This window comes from Nyctibius grandis, chromosome 3, assembly GCF_013368605.1.
Source record: "Nyctibius grandis isolate bNycGra1 chromosome 3, bNycGra1.pri, whole genome shotgun sequence".
Taxonomy (NCBI): Eukaryota; Metazoa; Chordata; class Aves; order Nyctibiiformes; family Nyctibiidae; genus Nyctibius; species Nyctibius grandis.
In genome coordinates this window covers 28,010,930-28,037,440 of record NC_090660.1, presented here as the reverse complement: position 1 = coordinate 28,037,440, position 26,511 = coordinate 28,010,930, and the positions used below count along the sequence as shown (strand labels likewise).

At 38.0% G+C, this 26,511-nt stretch overlaps 1 protein-coding gene across 2 annotated transcripts in view; it reads left to right on the top strand.

Annotated features, from left to right (window-relative positions):
- TRIO (trio Rho guanine nucleotide exchange factor) overlaps positions 1–26,511 on the top strand; it is a 272,182-nt gene that overhangs the window by 180,318 nt on the left and 65,353 nt on the right. For both annotated transcript variants that reach the window (XM_068396806.1, XM_068396807.1), the window contains 7 exons: positions 897–989; positions 3,157–3,268; positions 5,278–5,468; positions 8,790–8,891; positions 11,063–11,205; positions 11,830–11,929; positions 20,191–20,434. In XM_068396806.1, coding sequence (XP_068252907.1) covers positions 897–989; positions 3,157–3,268; positions 5,278–5,468; positions 8,790–8,891; positions 11,063–11,205; positions 11,830–11,929; positions 20,191–20,434 — 985 coding nt within the window. The remainder of the gene's footprint in view (positions 1–896; positions 990–3,156; positions 3,269–5,277; positions 5,469–8,789; positions 8,892–11,062; positions 11,206–11,829; positions 11,930–20,190; positions 20,435–26,511) is intronic.

The following is a 26,511-nucleotide window of genomic DNA, read 5'->3' as shown; positions in this document are numbered from 1 at the left end:
AGCTCTCCATCCCCTAATCCCCCTAAAGTGGATTAGAAGTGTGAAGACGTAATTCTGTGCTCAGGTAACTTCAAGAGCTTCCATTGTCCACCACTGGACCATGTGAAAACGTCACGTGTATCCCATCCTGGGAAGTTCTGTTAATGTAATCATGGTTAGAAAGCACATAGCTGCGGTGTGTAAGTTGCTGTTCGAAACTGTGTGGTTAAAATATATCCGATACTGTGATAAATGGCAAACACTGGCTGTGAAGTTCAGCCATGATCAGTACTTGAAATCTCTAATTATTCCATTTAATTATCATCTGTTTTCCTCCTTTAGCTTTGTGGAGATCATTCTTTTTCTGTTTGTAAGCAGCTGGGGTTTTTTTAAGTGTTTGGTAACTGCTTTCCTTTAGTTAGACAATGTTACTTCGTGCTCCCCCTCGTGGGGGAAATGCTTTCTGTGCCTATTAACAGTTAAACTAGCAGGTGATGCTAAGAAACCTCCACCTCAGCCTTCCTGTGATAGTCCTGGCTGTTCTCAGGAACACTGAAGTTTTTCTTTTCTCTCTTGTGAGTAACAAAAGAGATGCAGATTTTAATTTAAAAAAAAAAAAAAAAAAAGGCGTTGCCAAATGTTTGATATCCATGATCGTTGCTATTTGTATTTAGGTTTGTTGAAATGCTTCACAGATACCCTTGGAGGTAATAATCTTTTGTTTGTACAAAGTAAGCAGGCAGATGCACAACATAACCATTTGCTGTCGCTGGAATATATTGTCATCCTGTGTTTTTTTAATTTTTCCTTGCTAAAATAGAATTTGTAGTTAATGTGTATTATTGCATAGCCCTCAAAGCAGTCTATCTGAGTGTTGGTGCTCACAGTCCTCAAATGTTTGGGTTTTTTTCATATAGGAGATACAACAACGACATGGGCTGGCCAACTCTATCTCCTCTTACCTTATCAAACCTGTCCAAAGGATAACAAAATACCAGCTTCTTTTAAAGGTCAGTATTAATTCAGAGTTCTTCATCTGATTCTGCTGTTCTTAAGAAGGCAAAGCTCTTGCTGAAATCAGGAGGGCTTTTTTATGCTGCACTCTGAGACTACAGCATCCTGGGCAGCCTCAAATATTGCTGTGGTATTTTTAAGAGACCGCTGAAAATGAAAGAAGGCATGAATAAGCAACTTTTTGTCCAGATTCCTGTAAATCAAACAAGATACCTCTCTAACCAATGTTTACTTAGAAAATATAATTTGCATTTTCAGAGTATAAAAGTAATTCGTGGCCGTATAGACAGGCACATTTTTTTAATGGTTTCTGCAACAAATTTTGGCAAGCCGTTAGCTATGTTTATGACATTAGAGTACTGTAAAATATATAAATTTTTATATATTTATATCTACAACTATAATATAAAATATCTATAAAATATATAAATATATATGTGTATCTATATACACACACTGAGTACCCCTAGAGCTGTTGCATAAACAGTTGTTATTTGTAATGTTGCCTGGAAATGTCAAGTAAATAGTAGCTGTTAAAATAAACAAAACTTTTGGAAACCTATAGTTAGAGCTTTCACTCAGTGGACAGATGTCTTGTTGACTGAGCAGCAGCGTTCTTGAACTGTGCTGGGTCTTTGTTAGGTGGCATTGCTTGTTTTGTAATAGCTGCCTACAGTGTAACTGATTTGTGTCTCCCCTTTCTACTTAAGAACTGCGATGGATGATTGTTTTTAAAATTTCTGAAAAACGTTGCAGGCTATTTTAGGTCAAGCTGGATGGAAACAAGTCTGTCATTTTAAACTGAAACATATTGTCTGTTCTCCCCTTGCAAAAAGGTGCAACTTGATTAAGTTATAACTTACAGAAATAGTCTAGGCTGTGCTGTTTCAGAAATTTTGGGATATGGATTCCAACAATTATTTTTTTTAAATCTGAATATGCTTTAGCAGCTACATTATTGAAGTGATGGGATAGATCGGTTTCACCTGTGTTTGCAGAGCCAGATGGCTTTGCTGCATAGTAAAATGGATTTATTTGGCGGTTGCTGGGTTTTCTTCTTTTTTTTCCCCATGTAAGAAGAGAGAGGTAAAACATGGAAGGATGGAGAGCCCAAAACCTGAATGATAGCTGAAACATTTTACAGTTCTAGAAGTTCTGCTTATTTTTCCAAATGGTATTGAAGCTGCTTGTCTTCTGTGCCTCCTGGAGGATATTTAGTTACACTCACTTTTCTGTGGAGTTGTCATGCAAAATTTTAAGTGTGATGATGTAGTGTTTTGCTGTGACGTGGTATTGGCAGTCAAATAAAAACAGTGTAATGATGATAATAGTAGGAATCACCTGGCTTTCCCTTTACAAAGGAAAAGGGAATTTAACCTGAGGGAATGAATTAAGTGGACCTTTTAGAAGGAACATAATATGCCCTTTTGGTTAAGTAAGCTACATTTTATCTTGATACTGTTCAAATGCTCAAAGGATGTGAGGAAATTTGAATATCAGCTCAGGCGCTGTTATGTTAATATCTGTGGGATGTTGAATGAGCAGGGAACTGCATTGCCCTAAATTCCACTACAACTTTTCAGCATATTCCATTCTCTAACTTCTGTCAATTAGTTAATGCTTGTTTGTATTTAAAAGTTTTGTCTGTAGGATGCTTTTAACTGTGTGAACACCGAATAGAGTAATTCATTGAATACTTGAAATGAAACAATGTAAATCCTCTTATCAGCAGTAGTACAGAGCAGGTCTTTGGTGCTGTGGAGCGAAGATTGACATGGGGGGGTCCTTTTGTGCTGTCCTACTTTCCACGGTCTTCATGACTTGGCAGCTGTGTTGTTCTGGGCATTGTTGTAGCACTGCATCTGATAGCTGTGTCTGTGCTTATCGGAAGAAAACTTTGTCCTTAATGTAACTTTTAAAGACTACTTGTTAAACAGATGATCTTTTTTAAATTAGAGGTGGTTAACTGAAAGCTTGGGCTGCTCCTTGAAGAACAGATCATGATAAATACAAAGTATGCTGTCATGTCAGTGGCAGAGTAAGAAGTTCAAAAAGATTTTACATGCCAAAAATAATTATTTGCTTGTTAGAAGTAGTATTTGGTTGTCTACCATATTAGTGTAGAAAAATATGAGAGTACTCATGTCTGCTCATCTTTTGCAGGAGCTGCTCACGTGCTGTGAAGAAGGTAAAGGTGAGATTAAGGATGGCCTGGAGGTGATGCTTAGTGTGCCAAAGCGAGCCAATGATGCCATGCACCTCAGCATGCTGGAAGGTAGGATTCAAACTGGCTTTCCAATTCAGTTGTATGCTGTAGGTTAACTTCATTTAATAACTTTTTATATTACTGTATGATGAGAAGATCTGAAGAATCAAACACTTTCTTATCTCTGGGTTTGTATTTTATATACCTTTTGTTTGGAGTATACAAAATGCAAACTTATTTAGGAAAATTAATTGTGACAGGCAACGGTTTTGCTAATTTTTTAAACGTTCTTTCATCCTGATCTATAGCTCTGTGACTGCAGATCTGAAAAATATGTAGGCTAACAAAGTTTCCCACTATTCACCTAAAATGTAACTGAATGATCAGATGCAATAGCTTCGGCTACATTTTCCAACCAGTATCCTTAGCTTCTTTATATGAGGAGCATAAGTGCATTAGAGGTGATTTTGCTGATTTATGTATCAAATAATTGTCTCCAAGAAGTTTGTTGTTTTCACATCTGTTTGCTGCCTGTTCCATAGCAGACTTCTGGTTGAAATGTATCTTCTGGCAGTGAAATGTCAGCATAAGCCAATTTAGCCTGAGCCTCAGCCAGAGCAGCATAATCATGTTCGTGGCCCACAGTGGAGGTTGGATGTAATTGCTTCTATGTGCTTAGAAGAACTTTTTGCCAAAATCTGTTTTGTAATTGGCACCTTACCATGTATGATGGTGCCATCATACATTTAGTAATAAAACTCTTTTTCTTTGGCATTTAAATTTTTTGAGATAAAAGCAGAGATGCCTTATGTTGCAGTTGTTGAATGAAGACTTATAAGTGCTTTTAGTCAATAGTCCTTTTCCTCCTCTCTGCCTTCTAGTAGTAAAATGGAGCTTGTCAGGGAATTTCCAGTATCGTGCAAGTTACTATAAAACGCATCTTGGTTTGACATGTGATCCTCGATCATGTGAATGCTCAAAATCACTTTTCTTCCCTGATTTTAAACAATAGGAATGTTGGTTGATTTGCAGGATCAGTTCCAAATGCTTTGTTCAGGAGATGGCGTTCGTATAAATGCTGACCAGCATTGCTAATGATCTTTTAACACTGGGAATGTGACTCTGGAGAATATCTTAACCTTTTACATAAGTTGGTTTTATAACAAATCCTGCATATATTGTTGAGTCATCCCATGTTAGACAAATATACTGAGTGAGCACATTTCCTCTTTATGTCTCTGGAGGATTTTGAATTAACATCCTGATGCGACTTGCCTCTGATGCTCTCCATACTGTTGCCCTGTTTAGAACAGTGAAAACTGTTGTTTTCTTGAGAAGGTTGGTGCTCTTCTATTCAGAGAATATTGGCAAGGAGTATCTATTTAAAATGCAGTTTAATACCACTCAGAAGAGTATGATAGACTAATGTCCACTACAGTGGAAGTGAAATTGTTAATATCCTCAATCTTCATCTTGACGTTATGTCTCAAGATAAGTAATCCAGCTGCTGTTTTATTGTGGATCAATGTTGGAGTGACTCAGTGGCAGGCTGGTCACATGGCAACAGCTCCAAGCTGCTGTCTTTTTTCATCCCCTATTGGAACATGTTTGCATGCTCATTGCATACATGGTAGGGGAAGGTGTACCACCAGAAAAGGGTGCATTTGGGAGCTTGCCGATGTCAGAACAACCTGATGTGCTCCCTGTGTCCTTGCAAGTTGCTCACTTTCTACAGTGGCAGAAAGCTTATAAGAGAAATTATTTTCATCACAGAAGAGGTTACCAGAAGCTGACATAGAGAGATCTGTCATTTGGTGAAATATTGCCAAAAGAGTTGATAAACTTCTTAACAGTTGGATCTCTAAATTTAGACATAGACTTGAGCTACAGTTACATTTAGTCTATTGCAATGTTGAAATCAAGTCTTGTTTTTAGCATTGCTTCCTTGGAATCCCATCTTTTGCGAGCTGTATTTGGAAAAAAAAAACAAGATTGCATGATAAACAGAAGCTGTGCTTTTCAATTTCCTCATATTATCAACTTTTCATGGTGAACCTTTCCTCTCCCTGGGTTTTTAGGCTTTGATGAAAATATAGAATCTCAGGGAGAGCTTATCCTTCAAGAATCCTTCCAAGTGTGGGACCCCAAAACTCTAATTCGAAAGGGAAGAGAAAGGCACCTTTTCCTTTTTGAGATGTCCTTGGTTTTCAGTAAAGAAGTAAAGGACTCCAGTGGAAGGAGCAAGTACATTTACAAGAGTAAACTGTTCGTAAGTATGGAAGAACAAGTGATCATATTTCCAAAACTGTCTAGATTAGATTGTGGCTAAGCTCAGATGATTTAAATGTTCCTGAAGAACTTGAACAACTGTGATAGTGCACTGAAAGAACAGCCTTAGAACGTGTAGACTGAATCTTGTAAGTTTGCTGCTTTGTCATGCTGTTGAAGAGAAAGACTAGGCTGAAAACAACTACTGCAGGCTATGTGTTGAATCTTGGTGTGTCAGGATAAAGGAAAATCAAGATTGGGCTAGACTGATTTTGTGTTAATTGTGTGTGTGATTGTTGCTTCTTTAAGGCTCATTTGTATAAAGCAGAAGGATGGAAGAAGTTGACAAGCTGCCTTCATCTTGCTAGTTTACTATTGCTGTTTTAGTAATATCCATGTTAAGGATTCATTCTGGTGGATATTTTACACATACTGATCAAGAAAGGCAAGAACTCCTTGTTATGGAAAAGTTCATGCCAGAACGTCTACTGAGACTAGTAGTCTTACAATAATAGTTTGTAAATAAAGTGATAGCTCTTATGGTCTACTGAGAGGATATAAAGATGGAATTTTTTTTCTCTCCATTTAAAAAAAAAAACGTAAAAAAATCTGCTCTTTACTGATCTGTAGCATGTATGCTTTAGAAAATGTGACCCTGGAATTCATACCTTTCCCTTCCTGTCTCATTGGATGACTTGGGTGAGAGCAGTATTCACACTCCATAAATTTAGGTAGCCAAGTGAGAAGACAGTCTCCCATGGCTTGCTTTGCAAGATTAGCTTTTCTACTAGACAGTTTAGAACAAGTACTCGAAATTACTTCACTTCTCAGAATCACACTCTAAAAGACATTATTCTTCTGTTGATCCTATTGGGATATATGACTAAGTCTAGATGGTATAAATACTGAGCCTTTTCTCCCTGCTTCGCTTCCCTTTCCTTCATTCTTTCCCCCTTCTGACCTCGAATGTGTCCAAACTGGTAAAGCAGGTTGGTTCAAAAACCCTCTTTTTTCTCTATCTTTCTTCACATATTCTGTCACTTCGTTTCCAACACTTACTCTCCTTCCTGATATAAGGTAGCTAGGAGGTAACACAACTGCAGCTGTTTTGTTGATCACACCTTCCTTTTGTGTTCTCAAGAACCTGAAATACAAAAAACTTCTGGTGTACTGGAGGGTAACATCAGCTGCCAAGGCATTACACGGGAGGGGAGACAGAGCTGAAAAATTGGTCCTGTAAGCTTGTCATGTCAGTTCCTCTGGCAGGAATTTAGTAATAGCCTTGGGTCCTAGAGAAGTTGCTGGAAATCTTGAAGACTCTCATTGTGCCTCATTTTTAAAGACAAGCATATCTTTTTGTTTTCATACTCTATTTGGCAAAATATCCTGTAGTGCAGCTTACTATTGTAGTAATTCTTACAGTTTGATCTTTACACATTCATACAGATGTTGAAAGCATGCATGTTGATTTGAGCTAAAGATATTTTTTTTCACATTATCATGTCTCCTGCCTCTGGAAAGTTGTTTTACACAAGTGAGGACCTTCTCTTTACTTTGGGCATGATGACCATCATGGTTTCCCCAGCACAGGATACTCAATGGCATGACTTGTATTAGTGGAAGAATGTGTTGACGAACTCCTTTGGCAAGAGATAAAGTGTCCGAAAGCAAATGCCTGAGGAGGGCTAGGGGAACAAGACAAGCAGGTGTTACTTTGCCAGAATACTCTCCGAGTCACCTGTAACTGGCAGTTCGGGGGCTTCCTCACCTGAATATGGTTTCTATGCATTCAGTAACCTGTAGTGAATTTCTCTTCCGTGAGCTTGTCCTTGGACCTCATGCAGACTTTAGCATTTACAGTGTCCTTTGGCAAGGAGTTGTATTGCTCAACTATGTATTAGGCACAGGCCAACCTCCCTGTATTGGGTTTTGAACCTGACTCCCTCCCACTAATTTCACTCGATGCCTACCACTATTGAAAGGGACAGTGAACAGCATATGTTGGCTTGGTCACTCCTTACTATACAGACCTCTACTGCGTTGTCCCTCAGTTGTCCCTTGTAAAATTAATAACATTCACGAGTGTACCAAGACTTTTAAATTGACTAGGCTTTAAAAAATAAGTGTTAAAAAGTGTACTGTCTTGCCCATTCAGACTTTATGTTGGGCAGTGTGGTAGAGTGAATTTTCTTTGAATTATGTCATGTAATGTTAGATTAAGTATTTTACAAGCTTTTTAACACACACAGGAGTTGTTGGTGAGTCAAGTTTAAAACGCATCACAGGCTTTTAGGTATTTCAGTGAAGAGGAGTCCATTTTGCCAAAAAGAGATGACAAAGCTGAAAGGGTGGATGTGTTGAGTTGGTTTTTTTTAATGAAAAAAAAAAAACAGACACAAAACCAAACAACAAAACAAGCTGTCATCCAAGTGAGACAAGCAAAAAATTACCTTTACTCAGGTACTGTGTATCCAGCATCTTTTGTAATGAACTGTGTATGTGCTAGTGATGATGTGTAAGAGGGGAAAAATACAGCTTCTAATTATGTAAGAACACTTAGCAGCTGTCTTTTGGAATGAGGGTTCTTGTAGTTTGACCTATATTTCTTAGTTTGTAATTTTTTTTTTGGAGCAGAGCCTATATGAATTGTTTAACTGGAAGCCAATTCACGTGATTGAGATGTTATTTCAGTTGGAAAGTGAAAACATTTTGGATGATAATTAGCTATTAAGGTCTGACATTAGAACATTCCCAAACATTGATTGTTAATGTAGTTGTCCCACCGAATTCTCCAGGGAAACAGCATTTTGAATTATTTCATCTGTTTCAGAGGGAAGGAAACACACTAGGCGAGGCTCCTTTGTCAGAAAAGAGATCAGAATTTTAGAAGATATCAAGAGAATTCTTGAGCATATCTTATCTGAGAGAAAACATAAAAATCAATAAGTAGTGAGTGTTCCCTGATGGAAATCAACAAGGAGGAAAGCCAACACTTGTTTTTTACCAAGCACTTTTTTTTAGAGTTGTAAGGCTTCTATTGTCAGCTCAAAAATGTAAAATAAACAATTTGGTATTTCAGATTATAAATGCTATTGTTTATTGTTACTTTATAGGAAAAACTGTTTAGCATGCAGTTCTTCCTTTTTTGAAGAGATCCCACCACTGCCACCAGAATAAAGCATTCTCTCTAGCATATGTGTTAGCCTTAAGCTTCTAAAAATCTCTTTAAAAGCATAGCTCAATTATTTAGGATATTAGCATCCCTTTGTGGCTTCTCAGAAAGAAATGCCTTGTCGTCCTAACAAATTTTTCTTAATTCCAGACTTCTGAATTGGGTGTCACAGAACACGTAGAAGGAGATCCCTGCAAGTTTGCTCTATGGGTTGGAAGGACACCAACTTCAGACAACAAAATTGTTCTCAAGGTAATTTTAGCAGATGTGCTTGTGCAGTCTATATTAAGTCTTGTAGTTGTTGTTCATACTTGTTGGGAAGGCAACAAGTGATGACTTTTCCTACTTTGAGACAGACAGCTGATGACAGATAATTCTCCTTTGTGTGTAAAGGATGTGGTCTATATCTAACTCACGTGGCTTGACAGCTGACGGGAATCTGTGTGGTCTGCTGAAGGATTAAACAAACTTGCTTTCACAAAATGGAGTAGGGAGAGATTTGATCCCATGGACTTTTATAGCTTGAAGACTTCAGCCACTACCTGACAGAGCACCTGATATGCCACAGACAAATCATGGCATCAGTGTTACACTTCACGCTCAAGTCATTGCTGCTTGTTATGATGCTGTTTTTCATGGCCCATATTTTTATGCAGAAATTTAAACACTTCAAAACATTTTATGTCTTTCTGTGGGCTACAAGTTTTTCTGAAGATACTTGCCTTTGGATGAGAGTGCATGCAATGCCTATAAATTTTGTATCTGGGGAAATTACAGGTGTCAGTAGTGCTCTTTGCCTAACTAGGAGAATGGCTAAATCCATTTTTCCTGTGACTCTGGTATGTAACCTGGGACCTACTGTTTCAACCGGAGAACTTTTTTGTAATACCACAAGCAGCTAACAGGTAATTTGACATATTTTGAGGACTGTGTCAGCTTTGAACCTTTTCTTCCGTATCTCTTAGCTGTGTTGAGCTGAAAAAAGTTCATCTTCCCATTTACAGGTTAATACACCTGCTATTAAACTTGTTCATGTTTTCACATATATTTTTGGTGATTACTCAATAATGCCACTTAAAAATGTCCACCCAAATCTACATGTTGCCACTCAAATTTGTGTGTTTTCCTAGTGAATTACAGGCTAAGGAGAGCTCACATCAGTTTTGTGACAACAGTCAATGAGTGCAAGGAAATGAAATGTAACATCACTGAATAATACAATTTGTTCAGTCTTAGTACTGCCATAATTTCACAGATAATTCTTTGCAGCCTGAAATAATCCTCCCAGGGTAGAGCAGCATAAGGTTCTGTTGAAGGGCTCTCTACGTAAGTTCACTTTAAGGTGTTCCTGTTCTTTTTTACTTAGAGAATAGGATATTTAGATAACTTGTATGATATATGAAGCTTTTCAACGATTTTGTTGATTTGTTTGTTTGTTTTTGAAGGTTGGAAACTGTCCTTTCCTTAGCTTATTAGTATTATAAGTAAATTCCATGGAAACCTAAATAAAAGATTTAACAAAACTTTGTGTTTGGCTTCTTTTCCTAAATGTTTTTGTTAGGAAAAAGTTCTTTGTTTTCTTTTACAAACTGTTCATATGTTCCTGCAACTCTCTCCATCCCTTTAGAATCCCTGGTTATTAAATATTTATAGTATATTAAATATTTATAATATATTCAAAGCCAATTATTTCAGGAGACAATTAAGCAATTATAAGAGAAGTAGGAAGTTATATATAATTTTTTTTTTTTAGATCTGCAATACTGTTTATATTTAATAGCATTTCAGGTGCAAGGTTAAATTGGATTAAGTAATCAGATTACAGGTCGCGCAGCTGTATATTAAGCCTTTTCCAGGGTATCTCAAAAATATAGATGATATGTTGCAGGCTGTTATTAAAATACAGTCCCTAAATTAGCTTTCTGCTTCCAGGTACGTTTCAAAAGTGGGAAGAGTAATACCTGACGTGTTGTGGAAGTATATGGGTTGCAAAAGAAGTTAATTTTTCTTTCAGTGTTAGTAGATTATTGCATAAAGTTAGAATTGACCTAAAATGTAGCATAAGTTTAAAATACCAATGTTCAAGGTCTTATTACTGGAATTCTTTAAGTAAGTCAATCCACCCTGTCTTGCAGGAGATGCATACAGGGATTTAGTCTTCAAGTCATGAAAGAAGAATCTGAATCTAAAATAAAATGTTTTTTAAATGAACAGTATTAATGTTGAGAAGTGTAAAGTAGTGTTGATGATTAAAAGTGAAGAGAACTAGCTTGAATTTCCTTTTCTCTGTTCAAGTTTTCAAAAATTATTCACAAAGTCATTCTTTATGCCTTCCTCTTTGTGTTTATTAGCTGACTGTACGTGTGGATCTTCTCAGCTATAATAGTCCATTGTGGGGGTTTTCTTTCTTTTGCATATCAAAGGCATCCAGTATAGAGAATAAACAGGACTGGATCAAACACATCCGGGAAGTGATACAAGAAAGGACCATTCATCTGAAAGGAGCATTGAAAGAGCCGATCCACATCCCCAAAACTGCGCCAACAACAAAACAGAAAGGAAGAAGGTAAGTAGTATTTAAAATAATCAGAGATCTCTAAGTACACAGCAGCACTCTTTCCTCTGTAGTGTCGAATTTCTAATGACTTTCAGTGAATTAGACAAAAGCAAGAGTCATTTTGGCCAGCTTTATCTTACAATTCATTTCCAGTTTCCTGCAATGCTGAATTTGTTGAGATTTCTGCTCTGAACAGTCTCTGGCATGTGTACATTCAGCCACTACAGAAGGGATTTGGAACTGCAGTACAGGAGAGCTGTATGTTTTAGATTTTTACAATTCTGCAGGTGTTATTCAGGTCCTTAGTTTCCTTTCACGGAGCTCAAAATGTGTGACTGAGTGTTCTGCTTGCTAGTTTTGGCTAAGTGGCTGTGCAAGTTTCTTGCCATAGTTCTGGCTGGTTGGTTGTTGCCTTAATTCTACATGATGTAGACCTTGGGCAAACAAATCTGTTCTCTTAAAGCATGGAACAAAGTACTAAGTGCTGAATATGTGATTTTTGCATCAGTTAGTTTGGCTGGCTGGTGTCCGTTGTTGCACTGTATAGGTGCCCCTTCTTTAGCGTTGGAAGTAGGGAACTAACACTTTACAAACACAATACTAACATTGTAATGAAAACTGAATTATTTGCAGAGACGGGGAGGACCTGGACAGTCAGGGAGATGGTAGCAGCCAACCTGATACAATTTCAATTGCCTCAAGAACCTCACAGAACACGCTAGACAGTGATAAGGTAAGTTCCTCAAGTGTTGCTCTGTTCTGAGAGCAAGTGATTCATACCTTAGTGTGAGTTAGTGCCCAAGATCAGTCCTTAGTACCTTCAGAGACGAGGCATGAAAATATTCAATCTCTTAAAAATAGCTGTACACAACACAGAAAATATCTTGATACTATGGGGGAGCAGGGTGATTGTTTAAATCTAATAGGTCATGAAGGAATTATGTTTGTTCCAAACTGAAACCATTTAAGTCCCCTCTCTTCTGAAGCTTTGACCCAGTTTAAAAGGAAGTTCTCTTCTCCATGAAATTTGATACTCATGCACAGAATTTTTCTTGATTTCGGTCTCAGCCTTTCTGAAAGCTTACCATGTGCTTTTTGTATTAGCTTGAGATTGGTGGTTGCCACGCAGTTACTTTTGTGAAGGAAAACCACTATTCAATATTTCATGGGTTAGAGAGTAAGCGTGTTCACTTTCTGCATGAGAGCTGATGGAAATCACCATATTAAAGAGAACTAACCCACAACTCTATCATATGATACTAGTGCTAGTGTTTCCTCCATCTCTGCTTATAGATTCTGTCTGGGTTATCCCATAAGGATAACACAGCCAGAGTTTCTCATGGGTGGAAGAAAAATAGGCATCAAAAGAGTGAAAATTCTTACATGAAACGTGTCTGTTATTTTGGAATTGAAAGAAAATTTCTGGCAAGTGAGAAGTGTGAGGACATTGGAGGGAGGTAGAGATGGATAATAGAAGTATGTCAAACAGAAGAATGAATTAAAACATAGAAGCTGCATAGCAAATTACTTGAAAACGTGGTTAGGGATTTGTGGCCTATTACCTTACTGGGTAAAATTGTTCTGATGAGCCACTCAACTTATGCAGGTAAATAATCAGTATATTACAGGGCAGCTAAGTGAATAGGTTCTCAGACTAATATTTTGACCGTTCCCATCATCTAAAAGAGAGCTAGTTTTCTGTATTTTTACATGTCACTTAAACTCTATGGTTTTAATTTTTCCATGTAAAGAAGAGGAAGGCAGAAGGGAAGTATAAGGTGCTTAGGGTTGCTCTTGTATTTGTCAAAAATAGCCTATGTTTTGACCTTGTGCATTTGTATTGAAGTTGGTCTGTAGTTTTGGTGGTGGTTTCTTCTGAGGATATCTGTGGGAAAAATGGTTTGTTAGGGCAAAAAAGGACTCTTACGATGACTCTTGTTTTGCTGTTTTATTCTTTGCGTTCTTACTTAGCTATTTAGTGATTTACAAAAACTGTGTTGTGTATACTAGCAAACAGTTTAGTTCATTTTTAATGTGTTTTAATATGTTTTTAAGAGTTTGGGTAACTCTTAAACTCTTAAAAAGTTTTGAGTTTGTCACACTCAAAAGCAAGACATGCTCTCTCTGATTTCCCTGATTGTTGGCTGAGATGTCAAGCTGTGTGCACGCAGTCTGGCTGGATTGTGCTTCAATTCATATGGAGGTGATGCAATCCATCCCTGCCACGCACAACCATCACCCATCTTCAATTGTTTCTGATGTACTGTTTACTGGGGAATAGCATAGGTTCTCTCCTGTTGCCCCTCCTGTAATATTTCATGCATCATGTGAGAATTGCTAAGAAAGTTGGCCAAGTGAAATGCCCTCAGGATTGTCTTCCAATCTGACATGAGGAGTCATCTTAGCAACAACCTGTTTGACAGGAGTTAAAAGAAGGAGGAATGGAGAATGCTTTTAAATATTTTCGTGACAAATTAAGTTTTAAAGTTGATAGGTGAGCATAGTGTTGCTTTTATAGTAGTTTTGAGTTCTCACATCAGTGTATAAAATTTTTGTTAGACTTTTCTTTGACAAGAATAACAAACTGAAAACCGCAAGACTTCCTGGAAGTTACTTGTGCTATGTATTGTATGTCCAAGGAAGGAATTTACTGTTTGCGTGCTTTTTAAAAGCATGTGAATTAGCAGAATAGCTTTTTTTAATGTTTGTATTATACGTTTTGATTTGTTAAATACATTCAGAAAAGAAAATCTGTTTAAAAATACAAAAGAAAAAATATTAAGGAACAGTAACAGGCAGAAGGCCAGTGAAATCTGTAGGATATCTTAACACTCTTGCTGAATCTGAAGTAATCTCTCACTTTATATGTTGAAAATTCATTAGCTGCAGTCCATTTGGGGTTTAAAATTAACTCTGTTTTCTCAGCCTAGAAGTTTGCAGTATGTATGAATGTCTTAGAGAGAGAGAGTGAAACAGTTCTAGGGATTTTAGGTGCTGTTGATGTGGTTAGCCAGATGGAGCAGTGGAACTCCTCGGTCGAATTTCAAGCATGTCCCAAACTGAGCTGGAATTCCAAATTGAGAAACATTAAAAATATCAAGTAATTCAAAATAACATTAATCAAGTTGTAAAAATGTTTAGCACTGTATCGCTTGATATGCTGTTGCTGAACATTTTTCTGTTCATGTGTATGCACTATTGTGATTAAGATAAGACAACAAATAGCAAACATGTCATACTCGTCAACAGCCAAGTAAAATCATTCTTTTCTTTTCTCCAATTATATGTTCAGATAGTTGATTCTTTAAAAATAAATGTTTTGGTTAGAAGTGCTAAGCTGTTATACAGGGAGAATATCAAGAATGAAATCCTTTATCCACAACTCAATACTCTTTCTCACCTCCTCAGAGATACACTTTGAAAGAGTTAAAAATCCTTAGCCGTGGTAGTAAGTGGTTCAGTATTATCCAGATGAACTCTTTCCTTGCATCCTGTTTTCTGACATAATTGGACATGCCTTAACAACAGAGAATAACTTCATTATTAGCTTTTTTTCTTCTCCACCCTGACTTTTTGGGCTAGAATTGTAACTTTTGATTGTTGGCTCCGCTGTTGCATGTTGCTTTTCAGTAAGGACTGGGATGGTGCAATAGACCGTCTGTTTATAAAGCTGACATCCTTCTCAGCTTCATGTCATCTGAGAACTATATTGGAAAGCAGAATTAGAATTCAGAATCGTTTTGGCAAATGGGAGAAATTAATTGGCAAAATACCATGCGATTTAATAGGAACATGTTTGAACTAATGTGAATACGTGGAAATAGTTAACTACTTAATAAAAACAGTGAGACTATTGAACAGTTTTTGAGAAGATTATCTAGAAGCTATAGAGGTTCACAAGCTGTTTATTATTTTAACAGTATGATGCAATTATGAAGGGGGGGGAAGCAGCCCTATATTGGCTTGTAGAAATACGATGCTGAGCTGCAAGACACAAAGTCCTCATTCTTTACTCAGCACTCATAAGGCCTCTATTAGATACTGTATCCAGTTTTGAGTACAGAATTTTAGAAAATTAGTGGGCCTTTGGAAGAGTTCTAGGGGAAAGAAGAAAAAAAGACACTGATTAGGCGTCTACCAAACATAACTTACAAGGCAAGATAAAGAGTTGGGACTAATAAGTTTAAAGAAAAAAGACAGGAGGAAGAACTTCAGGTCTTCAAGTGTGTTTAAAAAAAAAAAAAAAGCTACTACACAGAGTTACAGACCAGTCTTTTATTCATCTTTTCAGTGGATGGGATGAGATCAAAGAACTTATCTTTAATAAAAGATTGCAATAATATTTGTTTTTATGGGTATGAAAATGTGAAGCCCTAGAGCAGAGTAGTTGTGAAGGCTGGGGAATCTCCATAACCGGAGACCTTTGAGAACAATTTGGATAAATGTTAATCATGATTCACACAGATGTAGCTGATCATGGTTTAGAGGAAGAGAAAGAAGTGGACTAGGTAACTTAAGATCCCTTTCCAGCTTGTTTTTAATATCATGGGGTGTATCTTTATACTGCAAGACATGCTAAATGCATCCATAGCACTGACCCATCCTGAAGTATTGGAAGGTATAATGGAGTCCAGAGTGAAATATAAAATTTCTCTGAGAGGGAGATTTCTACTCCATCAAAGCATCTTGGTTATCTGAATGAGTGCTCTTATTTTACCCTTCTCAGTAAATATTTCGCCCTTCACCTCTCACAGCATTCCTTCCATTCACCTTCTGTAGCTGTGTAGCCAGCATTTTAGGTGGCTAACAAATAAAAGAGATGACATTTGGCCCATTCATTCCACCTTTCAACAGTTCCTATCCTCAGAGCTTGATCTGATTTTAACATCATCTTTTGAACTTGATCCAATGCATAGGAAATGAAATGGGGATGCTGAAGGAAACAATGTACGTCTGATAGGTCTTTTCATGCTTGTGTTAAGTGAGCTGGTAGAAATGTGAAATAATCCAAACTACTATTTTGGTAGCTGAGAAGATGAGAGGCTTTTAGAAGAAGAGCTGTCATAGGGTGTTACCCTAAATAGTAGGAATCATGCTAGCTGCTCTGGGTGGTCAGTGGAGCAATATTTTATTTTTAACAAATTGTATTTTGTGCCCAGCTGGTAACACTTTGTACTGCTGTCTATGTGAAGTTATATTTCATTCTCATGCTTCTTTAAGCTTGTGTGTAGTACTTTGGAAAATAGAAAAAGGACTGAAGCAGCAGGAGACAACCAAGTATTTAGTTCTGCCAGCTGAGACCGCAGAAGAGAAAAGGCTCCCATCAGTAGAAAAAAATGCTAGTAAAAAAACAGACATGGCTCTGAGTATGCGCCTCTTTTCAGAGTCAGAAACCAAGTCTGGGCAGCTACCTGGTCAAAGCAAAATACTCTTTATTTGAGACAGAAGTTTTGTGTGTCTCCCATTTCTTTCCTCCCACAGTGCCCTTGTTTCTATTTTAAAAGGGGATTTAAGACTTTCACACTTGAAATAATTGAGAAATCTTATTAGCTGCTCTCTTTCTTTTCCCTTCTCCTCAATGTAAAATTACCATGGGACAGTAAATTTCATTTGCAGTCCTGAGAGGGAGGTTACATGGCCTGATGTAAAGGCCATTTTATGTGGCAAAATTCTTGTCAGGGGTGATCTTCCCAGATATGGGGCTAGATGAACTCTTGGTGTCGTGTCTCTGACTTCAGCAAACCTACGCTAAGAGTGTGTTCAGACAGTGAGTGTGCGTTATGTTTTTTTTTTTCTCTCTACAAGCGACAGTGATTAAGAGGCCCCAGAGAGATGAACATAGATGGTTAACATTAATTTCAGCAACAGCAAGACACTATGTCCCATGATAAGCTGTTTAATTAAACCTTGCGCCTTTTTTAATCTGCAGTTCTATTTCTGTCTGGCTTTTGTTTCTCATCTCATCTCTGTCTCTCCAGTTTCCATGTTTCAGACATAGCCTCATTTATTTTTATCATGCATGATTAATTCAGTTTACATAAAGGGTTTCTTGAGAAGGATGGATAAAGTATATAGAGCCCTTGTTCAGCCTAAATTTGGATTTAGATGGTTTGTAACTCTTTTCTCTTCAGTGCAAGTAAGTCTCCTGGTTCTGCTGTGCCTCTTGCTCTTCCCTCTAGCTAGCCCAGAGAGCCTTGCCAAAGCTGTCCAACAACAGCTGTTGAGCAATGTGCTTAATCACAGACACTCCTTGCTGTCCAACTGCATTTAATCAGTGCGAAAGATGAAACTGTTTTCAGAAAGCGTGTTATGGAGAGAAAGCGAGCAATGAAAGAAAAAGGAAAGCAGCATTTCCTAACCATAACTGTTGTGGGGAGAAAGAAGGGTTGTTATCCCAAAGGAGGGGAAAACTGGTAAATGCTTTTTTGGTCAGTTCTCCATGATAATGTAAATGTGTGCTGGGTAGAAAACATAATTTTTGGTGTGTTAGGCAGCAGTGGAGACATCCTTCGCTAAGTTGCATCTAACAGCATTAGTGCATGTTTGAGGATGGTGTAGAACTAACAATTGAGTGTGGGAAGTGTCTTACACACTGTACTGAAGTGTGATTGAATATTGAATTTCAGTGGAATACTGATCAGCTAGGATATCTGATTCCCACACAGTCTGAAAGACTGGGAATTTTTTGTACTTTAATAGTTTTTGACATAGCCACTGACCGCCTTTGTTTGCTTTTTCCTTTAGCTTAACAGTATATGAAGAACTTAGTGAACATAAAATCTGAGTTCTTACTTTTTATTTTAATTAGGTTAAAGAGAAGAAATAACATCTATATTAAAGCCAAAAACATGCGGTCATTGTACCGGTCAGAAAGTACAGTTTAATCTCTGTAGGAAGTGAAAAGTCTGAAAAGCAAGCAGAGCACCAAAGCTATGCTCCTGTAGGTATTTGGGAGAAAATACGAAGACTAGATGCAGTTTCTGGGAAGTGTCAACTTGTTACTGTCTTGGTGCTTGCACTGATTGCGGACAGATATGGACTTTCCTGAGAAAAATTTGGTTTGCATTGGACACCTTGTGAAGTCATCCTTCATCAGCTTTTTTGTTAGTCCCCATCAGGCATACAGATGGTTTCAATTCTTTCTGAGTTTGAAGAAGGCTGTAATATAAATCAATACCAGAAAACAAGGGAAAGCTCTTTACTTTTTCCCCTTTGGCATAGTTTTACATGGACTGAAAACTAATATAATACGGAGAAAGAGGGTAAGGGAACAGGAACCTTTTTAATGAGGGAGGAGGTAGCATGTTTTGAAGATGTACCCCCCCTGTAATTTGGGTATTGGGGCTGTCTGGGGAGATGTAGTAGAAGCAATGTGGTTAATTTTTAGCCTGGATCTAAATGGGTGCAACCTGATTTATCTTACTTAAAACACCAGATGTATGAGGCTTTTCTGCCTTTCTTGGCTCCTGCATCCCCCCAAGAAAACTTTTTTCTTCTTTGTGTGCACACACAAGCGAGGGTAACTGGTGAGATTAGCAGGCAGAGGCCATGGGAAAGCTCTGGATTTACTGCAAACCATCTGCTAGGAGTTATGTCCTGTCATTTGTTGCAGGCTTGAAGAAGAGAAGGTTGGCAATAGCCTTTGAATCTTACTGGGGTTTTGCTGTTTTTGTCATTTGCTCTAAAATTTTTGCTTGATAACAAACATTGTTAGCCTAGAAAAGTTTCTACCTGATGGTTCAGTTTCCAGGCTTGTAATGAAAACTAATAAATAAGCAACAATGCAGTCTCTTACCTCCTTTTCCTAAAGCTCATGGGGTGTAGCTGGCAACCATGTAAAAAGCCTAAATGTAATAGTAAAAAAAAAATGTGGCAGGAACCATGCAGTACATTGGTGTAGCACATGCTTCTATATTTGCTGGAGTTAGAACTCTCACAGGGTATTTGTCCTCCTTTGTCAGCGTAGAGCACTGCAGGATTACCTCGCTGAGCTGAAGAAGTTTACTGGCTTGGTTCAAAATTACTGAATTCACAGAAGTTGCCTACCAGCTGAGATCTGATATGTATGTTGCACTGAAGCAGCCTGAGCTATAGAAATATTCACACATGAAAAACTGAAGTAGCCTGGAACGCCATTGCCATGTGGAAGGAGAAGGAATTCCCAGGCTGTTTGCTTAAGTTGGATGGGTGCTCTGGCACTAAGCAATCTTGGGAACTTTGCAAAGTTCTGATAATAATTTTATTTCACATCAAAGCAGATGAAACAATCAAAGAGAGGAAACTTAAGTGTAGGCAAAGTAATTCTAATGAAGTGTTTCAAAGAGGGGGAGGAAAACCCTGAGCTCGCATGCTTTTTGTTCAAGTTTGTGTGTTTTTCTTTGAGGAATCAGCGAGAATGTGAAAGTTGTAAGACCATGTGGATTTTGTATCAAATATATAAGTATTTGGGAAACTTATGTGAAGAACTTTATGCTGATTTTTATAATTATGTATGGTGTACCCTGGATGATTTTGTGACCTGTATATGTAGAGACTAAACTGAGTGGAAATAAGGCAGTAAGCTCATTCGAAAAACGTCCCTTTTTCTGCCTTGAATTTGCAAGAAAACAAAGCTCATGAGTGACTGTATTTAGTAATATCTGGCTTTTTGTTGCCAATTATCATCTATAAAATATATTCTGAAGCGACTACTGCTTCAGCTTTCAGGGTAAGGAGCAGTCTAGCAAGAAAAACCGCTTAAATCCTCCGCCCAGCACTGTCACAACGGGTGTGCTTTGAACATAGGCAGAGACAAGCAGAGTTAAAAGTCTGTTCTAAAACGTCAGAACTGCCTGATTTTGAAATGGTCTCTTCTTGATGTGGGAAGTCCCAGAAGCTTGCTATCTCATCCAAAATACGAATCCTGCCAGGAATCCTAAATAGGTAACGGTGCGTGACGGATGGTTTGATAACGAGCGTTCATCTGGCTTCCCCTTCTTGTTTTTTCCCTCACAGTTGTCTGGTGGGTGCGAGCTGACGGTGGTAATCCACGACTTCACTGCCTGCAATAGTAATGAGCTGACAATCCGCCGTGGGCAGACGGTGGAGGTCCTGGAGAGGCCCCATGACAAGCCCGACTGGTGTCTGGTTCGAACCACAGATCGGTCCCCAGCTGCAGAAGGCCTGGTCCCCTGCGGGTCCCTCTGCATCGCTCACTCTCGCAGCAGTATGGAGATGGAGGGGATTTTTAACCACAAAGGTAAGAAATGTGATGGAAACGAAGTCTCATTGTCAGCAGCGCGAGTTTTGGGTAATAGGGAGTACTGTGCAAACAGGCACTTTGGTGTTCTTGTACTGTTTTGGTTTCTGGCTTTTAATTAGATAAAACACAATGCTTTTAGAAACCTGCAGCCATGCTGTCTATTCTGAAATAATCAGTCAGCAGTTCTCAGTGTTAAGTGAAAACGTGGCTGAAGACAGGGAAGAGCTTTGAGCAAATTATGTCTTGGTGAACAGAGTTATATATCATGTTAGATCAAGCTGCGATGATAGGAAAATCTATACCTGTTGTGTGCTGAAAGGAGGGAGGGAAAAAAATCATCAGCATGCAATATCAGTGGCTCCTGAGAAACCCTGCAGTAAGAAGTCATGACATCATCAGGCTCAGCGATGGAAAAGGTAAATACATGCATTCGTATGCTCTGGCACAGGAACTGGCTATTTGGTCTTCTGTATTTTACTTACCTGAGTTTTCCAGAGCAGCAGTGGCACATTCATCCCTTTTTCCTAGAGCAGCTCTGAAATGTTACTTTGTTTTTTCAGATGCATGAAAGAATGTGCCCCTGAAGGGTCCAACAAAAAAATGATAATTTGTTGAAAGTTTTTAAGGCTTTGGTGTGCTGCGGTCCTTTGGCTCCGTAAACTCCCTAGGCTCACGGAGTAGTTTGTTACTAGAGAAAATGCTTGCTTGGTTCATTTGAAACTACTTGGGTTTGCAGCCTGTGAACAGAAAGCAATGTGAATTAAAAAAAAAAAAACACCGGAAAAACAGTTCATTAGAAGGTGTTCATCACATGCTGGGGGAAAAGATGCAGTTTAAAAAGCTTGTTATTGCAAGTAAAAGATTAGCAGGAAAGTGGTGTTGGGGAAAACTTGTTTTCCAAAACACAAAATTCTGGTTTTGGAGAGTTTTTCATAAATATAATCACAAAATTTTCAATTATTCAGTCCATCCTAGCTATCGCATTACAATTTTTCCCAGTTTTTTCAGACACTGTATAAATGTGCTTGGCTAAAAGAGGGGGGAGAGTTTGTTTCTTACATTAGGAGCATGCACAGCAGGAACTTCCTGACTGCAAGGCGATTGGGAGGGGAAGTCTGAAGCACTGAGCTGTATAGTTGGAATACTTTTTTGTCCTCTTGTGTCCTATAACAATTCGGATAGAGAAAGTTTGTAGTTGTTCTGATGATAAAATTGGAAAATGTGGTTAGGTATCACTGAAACATTTATTCCTTTGACTAGGGGGTGAAATCATGGAAATGTCAACAGGATTTTTTTTTTAGTGGTTTTTTTTTTTTTGTTTAACAACACTCACAGAATTGATATATCCAATTTCCTTTGGAGCTAGGGGACTTCACCTTTGAATGCAGAGAATTTTATTAGGAGAGGCAGATTGTACTGGACAACGTATGTTATATGAAGAACATAGAGCCTGTCAGGACTCCTGAGGGAGAGACAGAGCTGTTTTTGTCTTTGAAAGGTTCCTTTTATTAATCAAACCGGTGGACATAACCTGTATAGCTTTTTTTCCCTTTAGTGTTTGTTTGGGGAAAATGGGACAGAGAGTTACTTTAGTTTCTGTTCGACATGTTGCTTTGAAATAAAGAGCATTAATTAATTATATTAATCATGGACACTGAAAAAGAAAAGGCCATTACTAGAATGAGCATGATTTGCAGGGTTGAATGCAGCCTCAGAAGTGACTTCTGTCCCTGCCTCTGTCACAGCCTTCCTCTGGGATGTTATGGCGTGCCATCTAAACCCCAGCTGATAAGAAGCAGCTGTTAATTGTTTATTAAAGTTAAGTAATCTGGGGAGGAAAAAAAAGTCAAAAAAACAAACAGCTTTACACTGGGTAGTTGAAACCACTGGATACGTTTGACTTAAGTCTTTACCTCAACTTTCTATTGCTTGAAAGAAGTTGATAGTGTTCATTTCACAGAGGGATTACAAAAATTAAGCAAAATTAGTGGAGTGCTTTGATTTTATTTTTCCCCCTATAGTGAAAAGTACCTTAGACAATCCCACAAAGCAATTATTCATTCTCAAGTGCTGCATTTGATTAAAATTATCTTTAAATAAAGCATTGGGGAATATGCTAATCAGAAAAATGGAAAAACAATTAGATTATATTCTCAGAATTGTTCACTGTGGGCATTGATTGAGGTATGAATTCCTAAAAACAAAACAGAAAACACAACTTCCATAACAAAGAATGAGTGAGTTACATAACTTAAAGCAGTCCATGTACTTCGGTGGACAACTCTTAAATGTTGTATTTCCTAGATTTCTAGTACTTGATTCTGCAACTTCAGTCTTTTTAATACAGATTTTTTTTTTTACCATAATTCAGTACAACTTTCAGAGTTTTTGAATGATTCAACAAATTAGGATATTGCCTTCTGGAGTTTTTTAGGTCTGAAAATACACGTGATATGTCAGGCTCGCAGTGTGAGCATCAGGTCTGAGTAATTCTGTACAGTCCATGGGCTAAGCCACATGCAGTAGACACGAGTCTGGAATTTGTGCATGTCTGGCATTGCAAGCTGTTGTGAGAGGCTCAGGGAGAGACAGGTTTTATGTAATTCAAAGGAAAAAGGGAGGTGATCACCATCAGAAGTGGTAGGGGTAGCTGCTTGGATGTTGAGTGCTTAGCCTACACAAATGGCTTGTTGAAGCAAAATTTTGCACACCTTTCAGTATCTATGGACCCTACAATTTCAATCTTTTCAACGGTGTTTATCATTACCGTTTGCCAACTAAACAAGTTAGAAAGCCATGGCATATCAGAGGTGAAGTGAGCTTCAAGGTTTTGAAATGGCAAACCTCTTCTAATTGGCAGCTGGTTCTTAAGTTGTGTAAGACCACATTTCATCACTGAGTACAGAAATGTTGGGTGGTATTTAATGCCTTAAATAATCTGAAATGATTATCCAAAGTAGAGTAACATGAAAGATTATTAAAGCGAAAAGTATGTTCGGTGAAGACTAGTTCTGACAGCTGATCTTGGTCATTCCTTATCAGTCCACATACTATTTGTCAACCATGAAAGGTAACGTTGTTTTATTCTCGTGTTAGAAGAAAGCCCCAAAAATGACCCTCATTACTTGCCTACAAATGTAGGTGTTACTTGTCCTCTAGGAATGTGTATTACTTTAAATATCTAAGGAGTATCAATGGGTAAAAAAAGAATGCATTTACAGTATCTTCAGTCTTTAAAATTTTGTAGGAGTTAAGTATTTTGTGAAGAGTATGGGGAAAGCATTACATACACAAAAGACATTCACTAGGTGGATAGTAATTTAGGGGGAGAGTTGATTGCAGGTTTCAGACCTCTTGCTTGCTCTGCTGGGTATCAAATCTATTTTTGTAAGTTATTTGGGTCATTTAATCAATTTGACGTGCAGTTCATAGATGAGCACATTTTTAAAAATCTAAATCCCTTTTATAATGGGGAAAAGAGACAAACAAGTGGGCAGTGAAGAGGTTGAATAACAGTTGGTGCACTCTACAAAAAAATAAATTACTAGCTTTGGAAGAACATGTTTTTCACAAGTAATGCATAAGGCAACTTTTTTTTTTTTTTTTTTGCAATGATTCCCCGCATGTTATTGGGCGTGGGGGAGGAAGAATGTTCCTGTTGTTTTATTTGGTGCTTCTCTCTTTTTTAACAAGGGTTTCTTTTCATTCTGTGGTACATCCTTTTTATATGTGCAGTTCTCTTTCCTTTGCAGGGCATTTACACAGCCAGAGCTTTGGGTAAAGGGTAGGGGACAAGATTCAGTATAATGAAATTGAACTTGTAAGCTGAGAAAAATTGGCAGGTATTAGAAATTGTGAATCTCTTACCTGTTTAGATCACAAGTTCACTATCTCTTCCAACTTTGAGTACTTCTGAAGTCTGAAGAATTTGTGATAGTCCATCATACACCTTCTGTAGATGCTACTGCTCAAAGAGCTATAAAGGCTACAACAAGCCTTTGCTCATGAGGCTTACATTTACATGTCGTCTTTATAAGTTATGGGGGTTTTGGGGACCACGTCTAACTGCCAATTGATGTTACAATCTTTTTGGTTCAAAACTTGGCCACAGAGATCTTTTTGTTTACCTGGAGGCACAATGTCTGCCTGTTCTATATGTTGTTGTAATCCAGGTATCTGTATAGGTTTGTTCAGATCTGAAAGGTAGGTGATGTCGTAGTAACATGGTGACGTACCATGCACCACTGCAATACTGAATACTGGCTTTTGATTTTAGTCTCAGGATATTGTCCTGACTGGTACCATAAACAGAAAGGTGTTATTTCAGCAGTGTCTCCACGCCCCCCATAATGTTATGTAGGAAGAGGAAGCTCTGGATACCAGCAGGAGCAGAATTTGACCAAGTAAAATGGGAATCCTGTTTGAATAATTGGTGAAGGACTCCCTGTTTGTAGTGGAAGAAAAGAAGGATGACTTGGGCAGCAATTGTTTGCTTGCAAGCAGAGGGAGGCTGTAGAAGGGGAGGATTTGCTGTTTTGAGACTGCAAGCAAGCAAAGCATGGGCCATGTGTAAGGAAAAAGGATCCCCACCCGTGGCTCAGAGCCAAAGTGCTGCCTGTGAGACCGTCTGACAGCATTTGCAGCTGCAGGAAATGAGTTACAGCCCTAGCCAACAGGGAAAGTAACTGCTAACAATGAGTAGGTACGGAACTTGCTTTGCCTTGGGGCCACACAGCAAAAGGTGGGGACTGTGGTTTCGACTGCACCACACAAAAAGGGATCTGCTTCTGCTGCACAGCAAGGCGCAATCACGAGCAGAAAGTGATATCAAGGAATACATTGTAGTAGTACAAGACACTAAATGTTAATCTAAGAATTCTGTTTCTTGATGAATCAATTTCCTTCTAAAAAAATTTCCAAATAACAAGCTTTCCGTCCAGATAACCAGCTGATAGAAAGCCTTATGAGGAGCTCACAGGAGGCAATGCTGAGCAGTCAGTTGGATTTCACACTCTGCTCATCTAAAATTGTAAAGTGTCAGTCAATTATCAGGCAAACTTGAGCTTGAACAGAGGTGAGGGCATTTTAATAGCTAATGTTCAACTTCACAATTATCAGTTGTTTTGAAAGCCTAATAAATCATAAATTTCCATGTAATTACAAATATTTTGCCAAGAAGCAAGCCTAATAGCTGCAAAGATAGTTTGAATTTAGGTGGGGGGGGGGGGGGGGGGGATTTCTGAACTTGTTTTCATGCTTTGGTCCAGTTAAATAAAATAGCTGCAGTATAAAGTAAAACAAGAATTCTCTATCATGGCTTTCCCACCTTGTAGTTTTAGTTGAGTTTTCTGTTAAATATGTGTTTTGAGCATAAGTAAACTTAAATAAAACGTCAGCAATTGACTGTGGTCCAATAGATCATAATCTCTGCATTGAGCTTTATAGCCAGGCTACATCTGATGGTCAGAGTTAATAGCCAAATTCTAATTCAGCCTTGAATAAACAGTAAAGTCTATATAAATTGCTTCATTGGCATTGTGCAGTCCTAAACTAGATGAGATTCAATGAATCTCACAATTTTAATTTCTAGGAGAGTTCTTTATAAATCAAGTTCATATGTGGTCTGAAGTGTCATAGGATTGATTTCTGCATAAGCTGCATCTAACTCCTGCACTATTTGTTTTCTCATGACCTAGCCCAGGAAGACCTGTCAGGTATATCTGTATTTCCCATGCTGTCTATATTTGTGAGCATAAGTATGTGGTTAATTTGTCTTTGGAATTTTTGAAATTTTGTAATGAAAGCTTTTTGCCCTGCTTGGGAGCTCAGTATTACATCTGAGAAGAAGAAGAAGAAATTTTATAATACTGGCTTGAATATACTTTTGGTCCCAGACAGCTGCCAAATATATTCCCTTATATTGAGGCTGGAAAGGAAATTAGTGTGTGAAAAGTATCTGCTTCGAAACAGATGTATTTGCACAGCTGATCTTTGGGAGGTAGAAGGTGAACATAAACCAGCAATTCTGATGGCTTTAGATTTCCTAAGAGAGTTGTTATTTTATCTGCAATTAG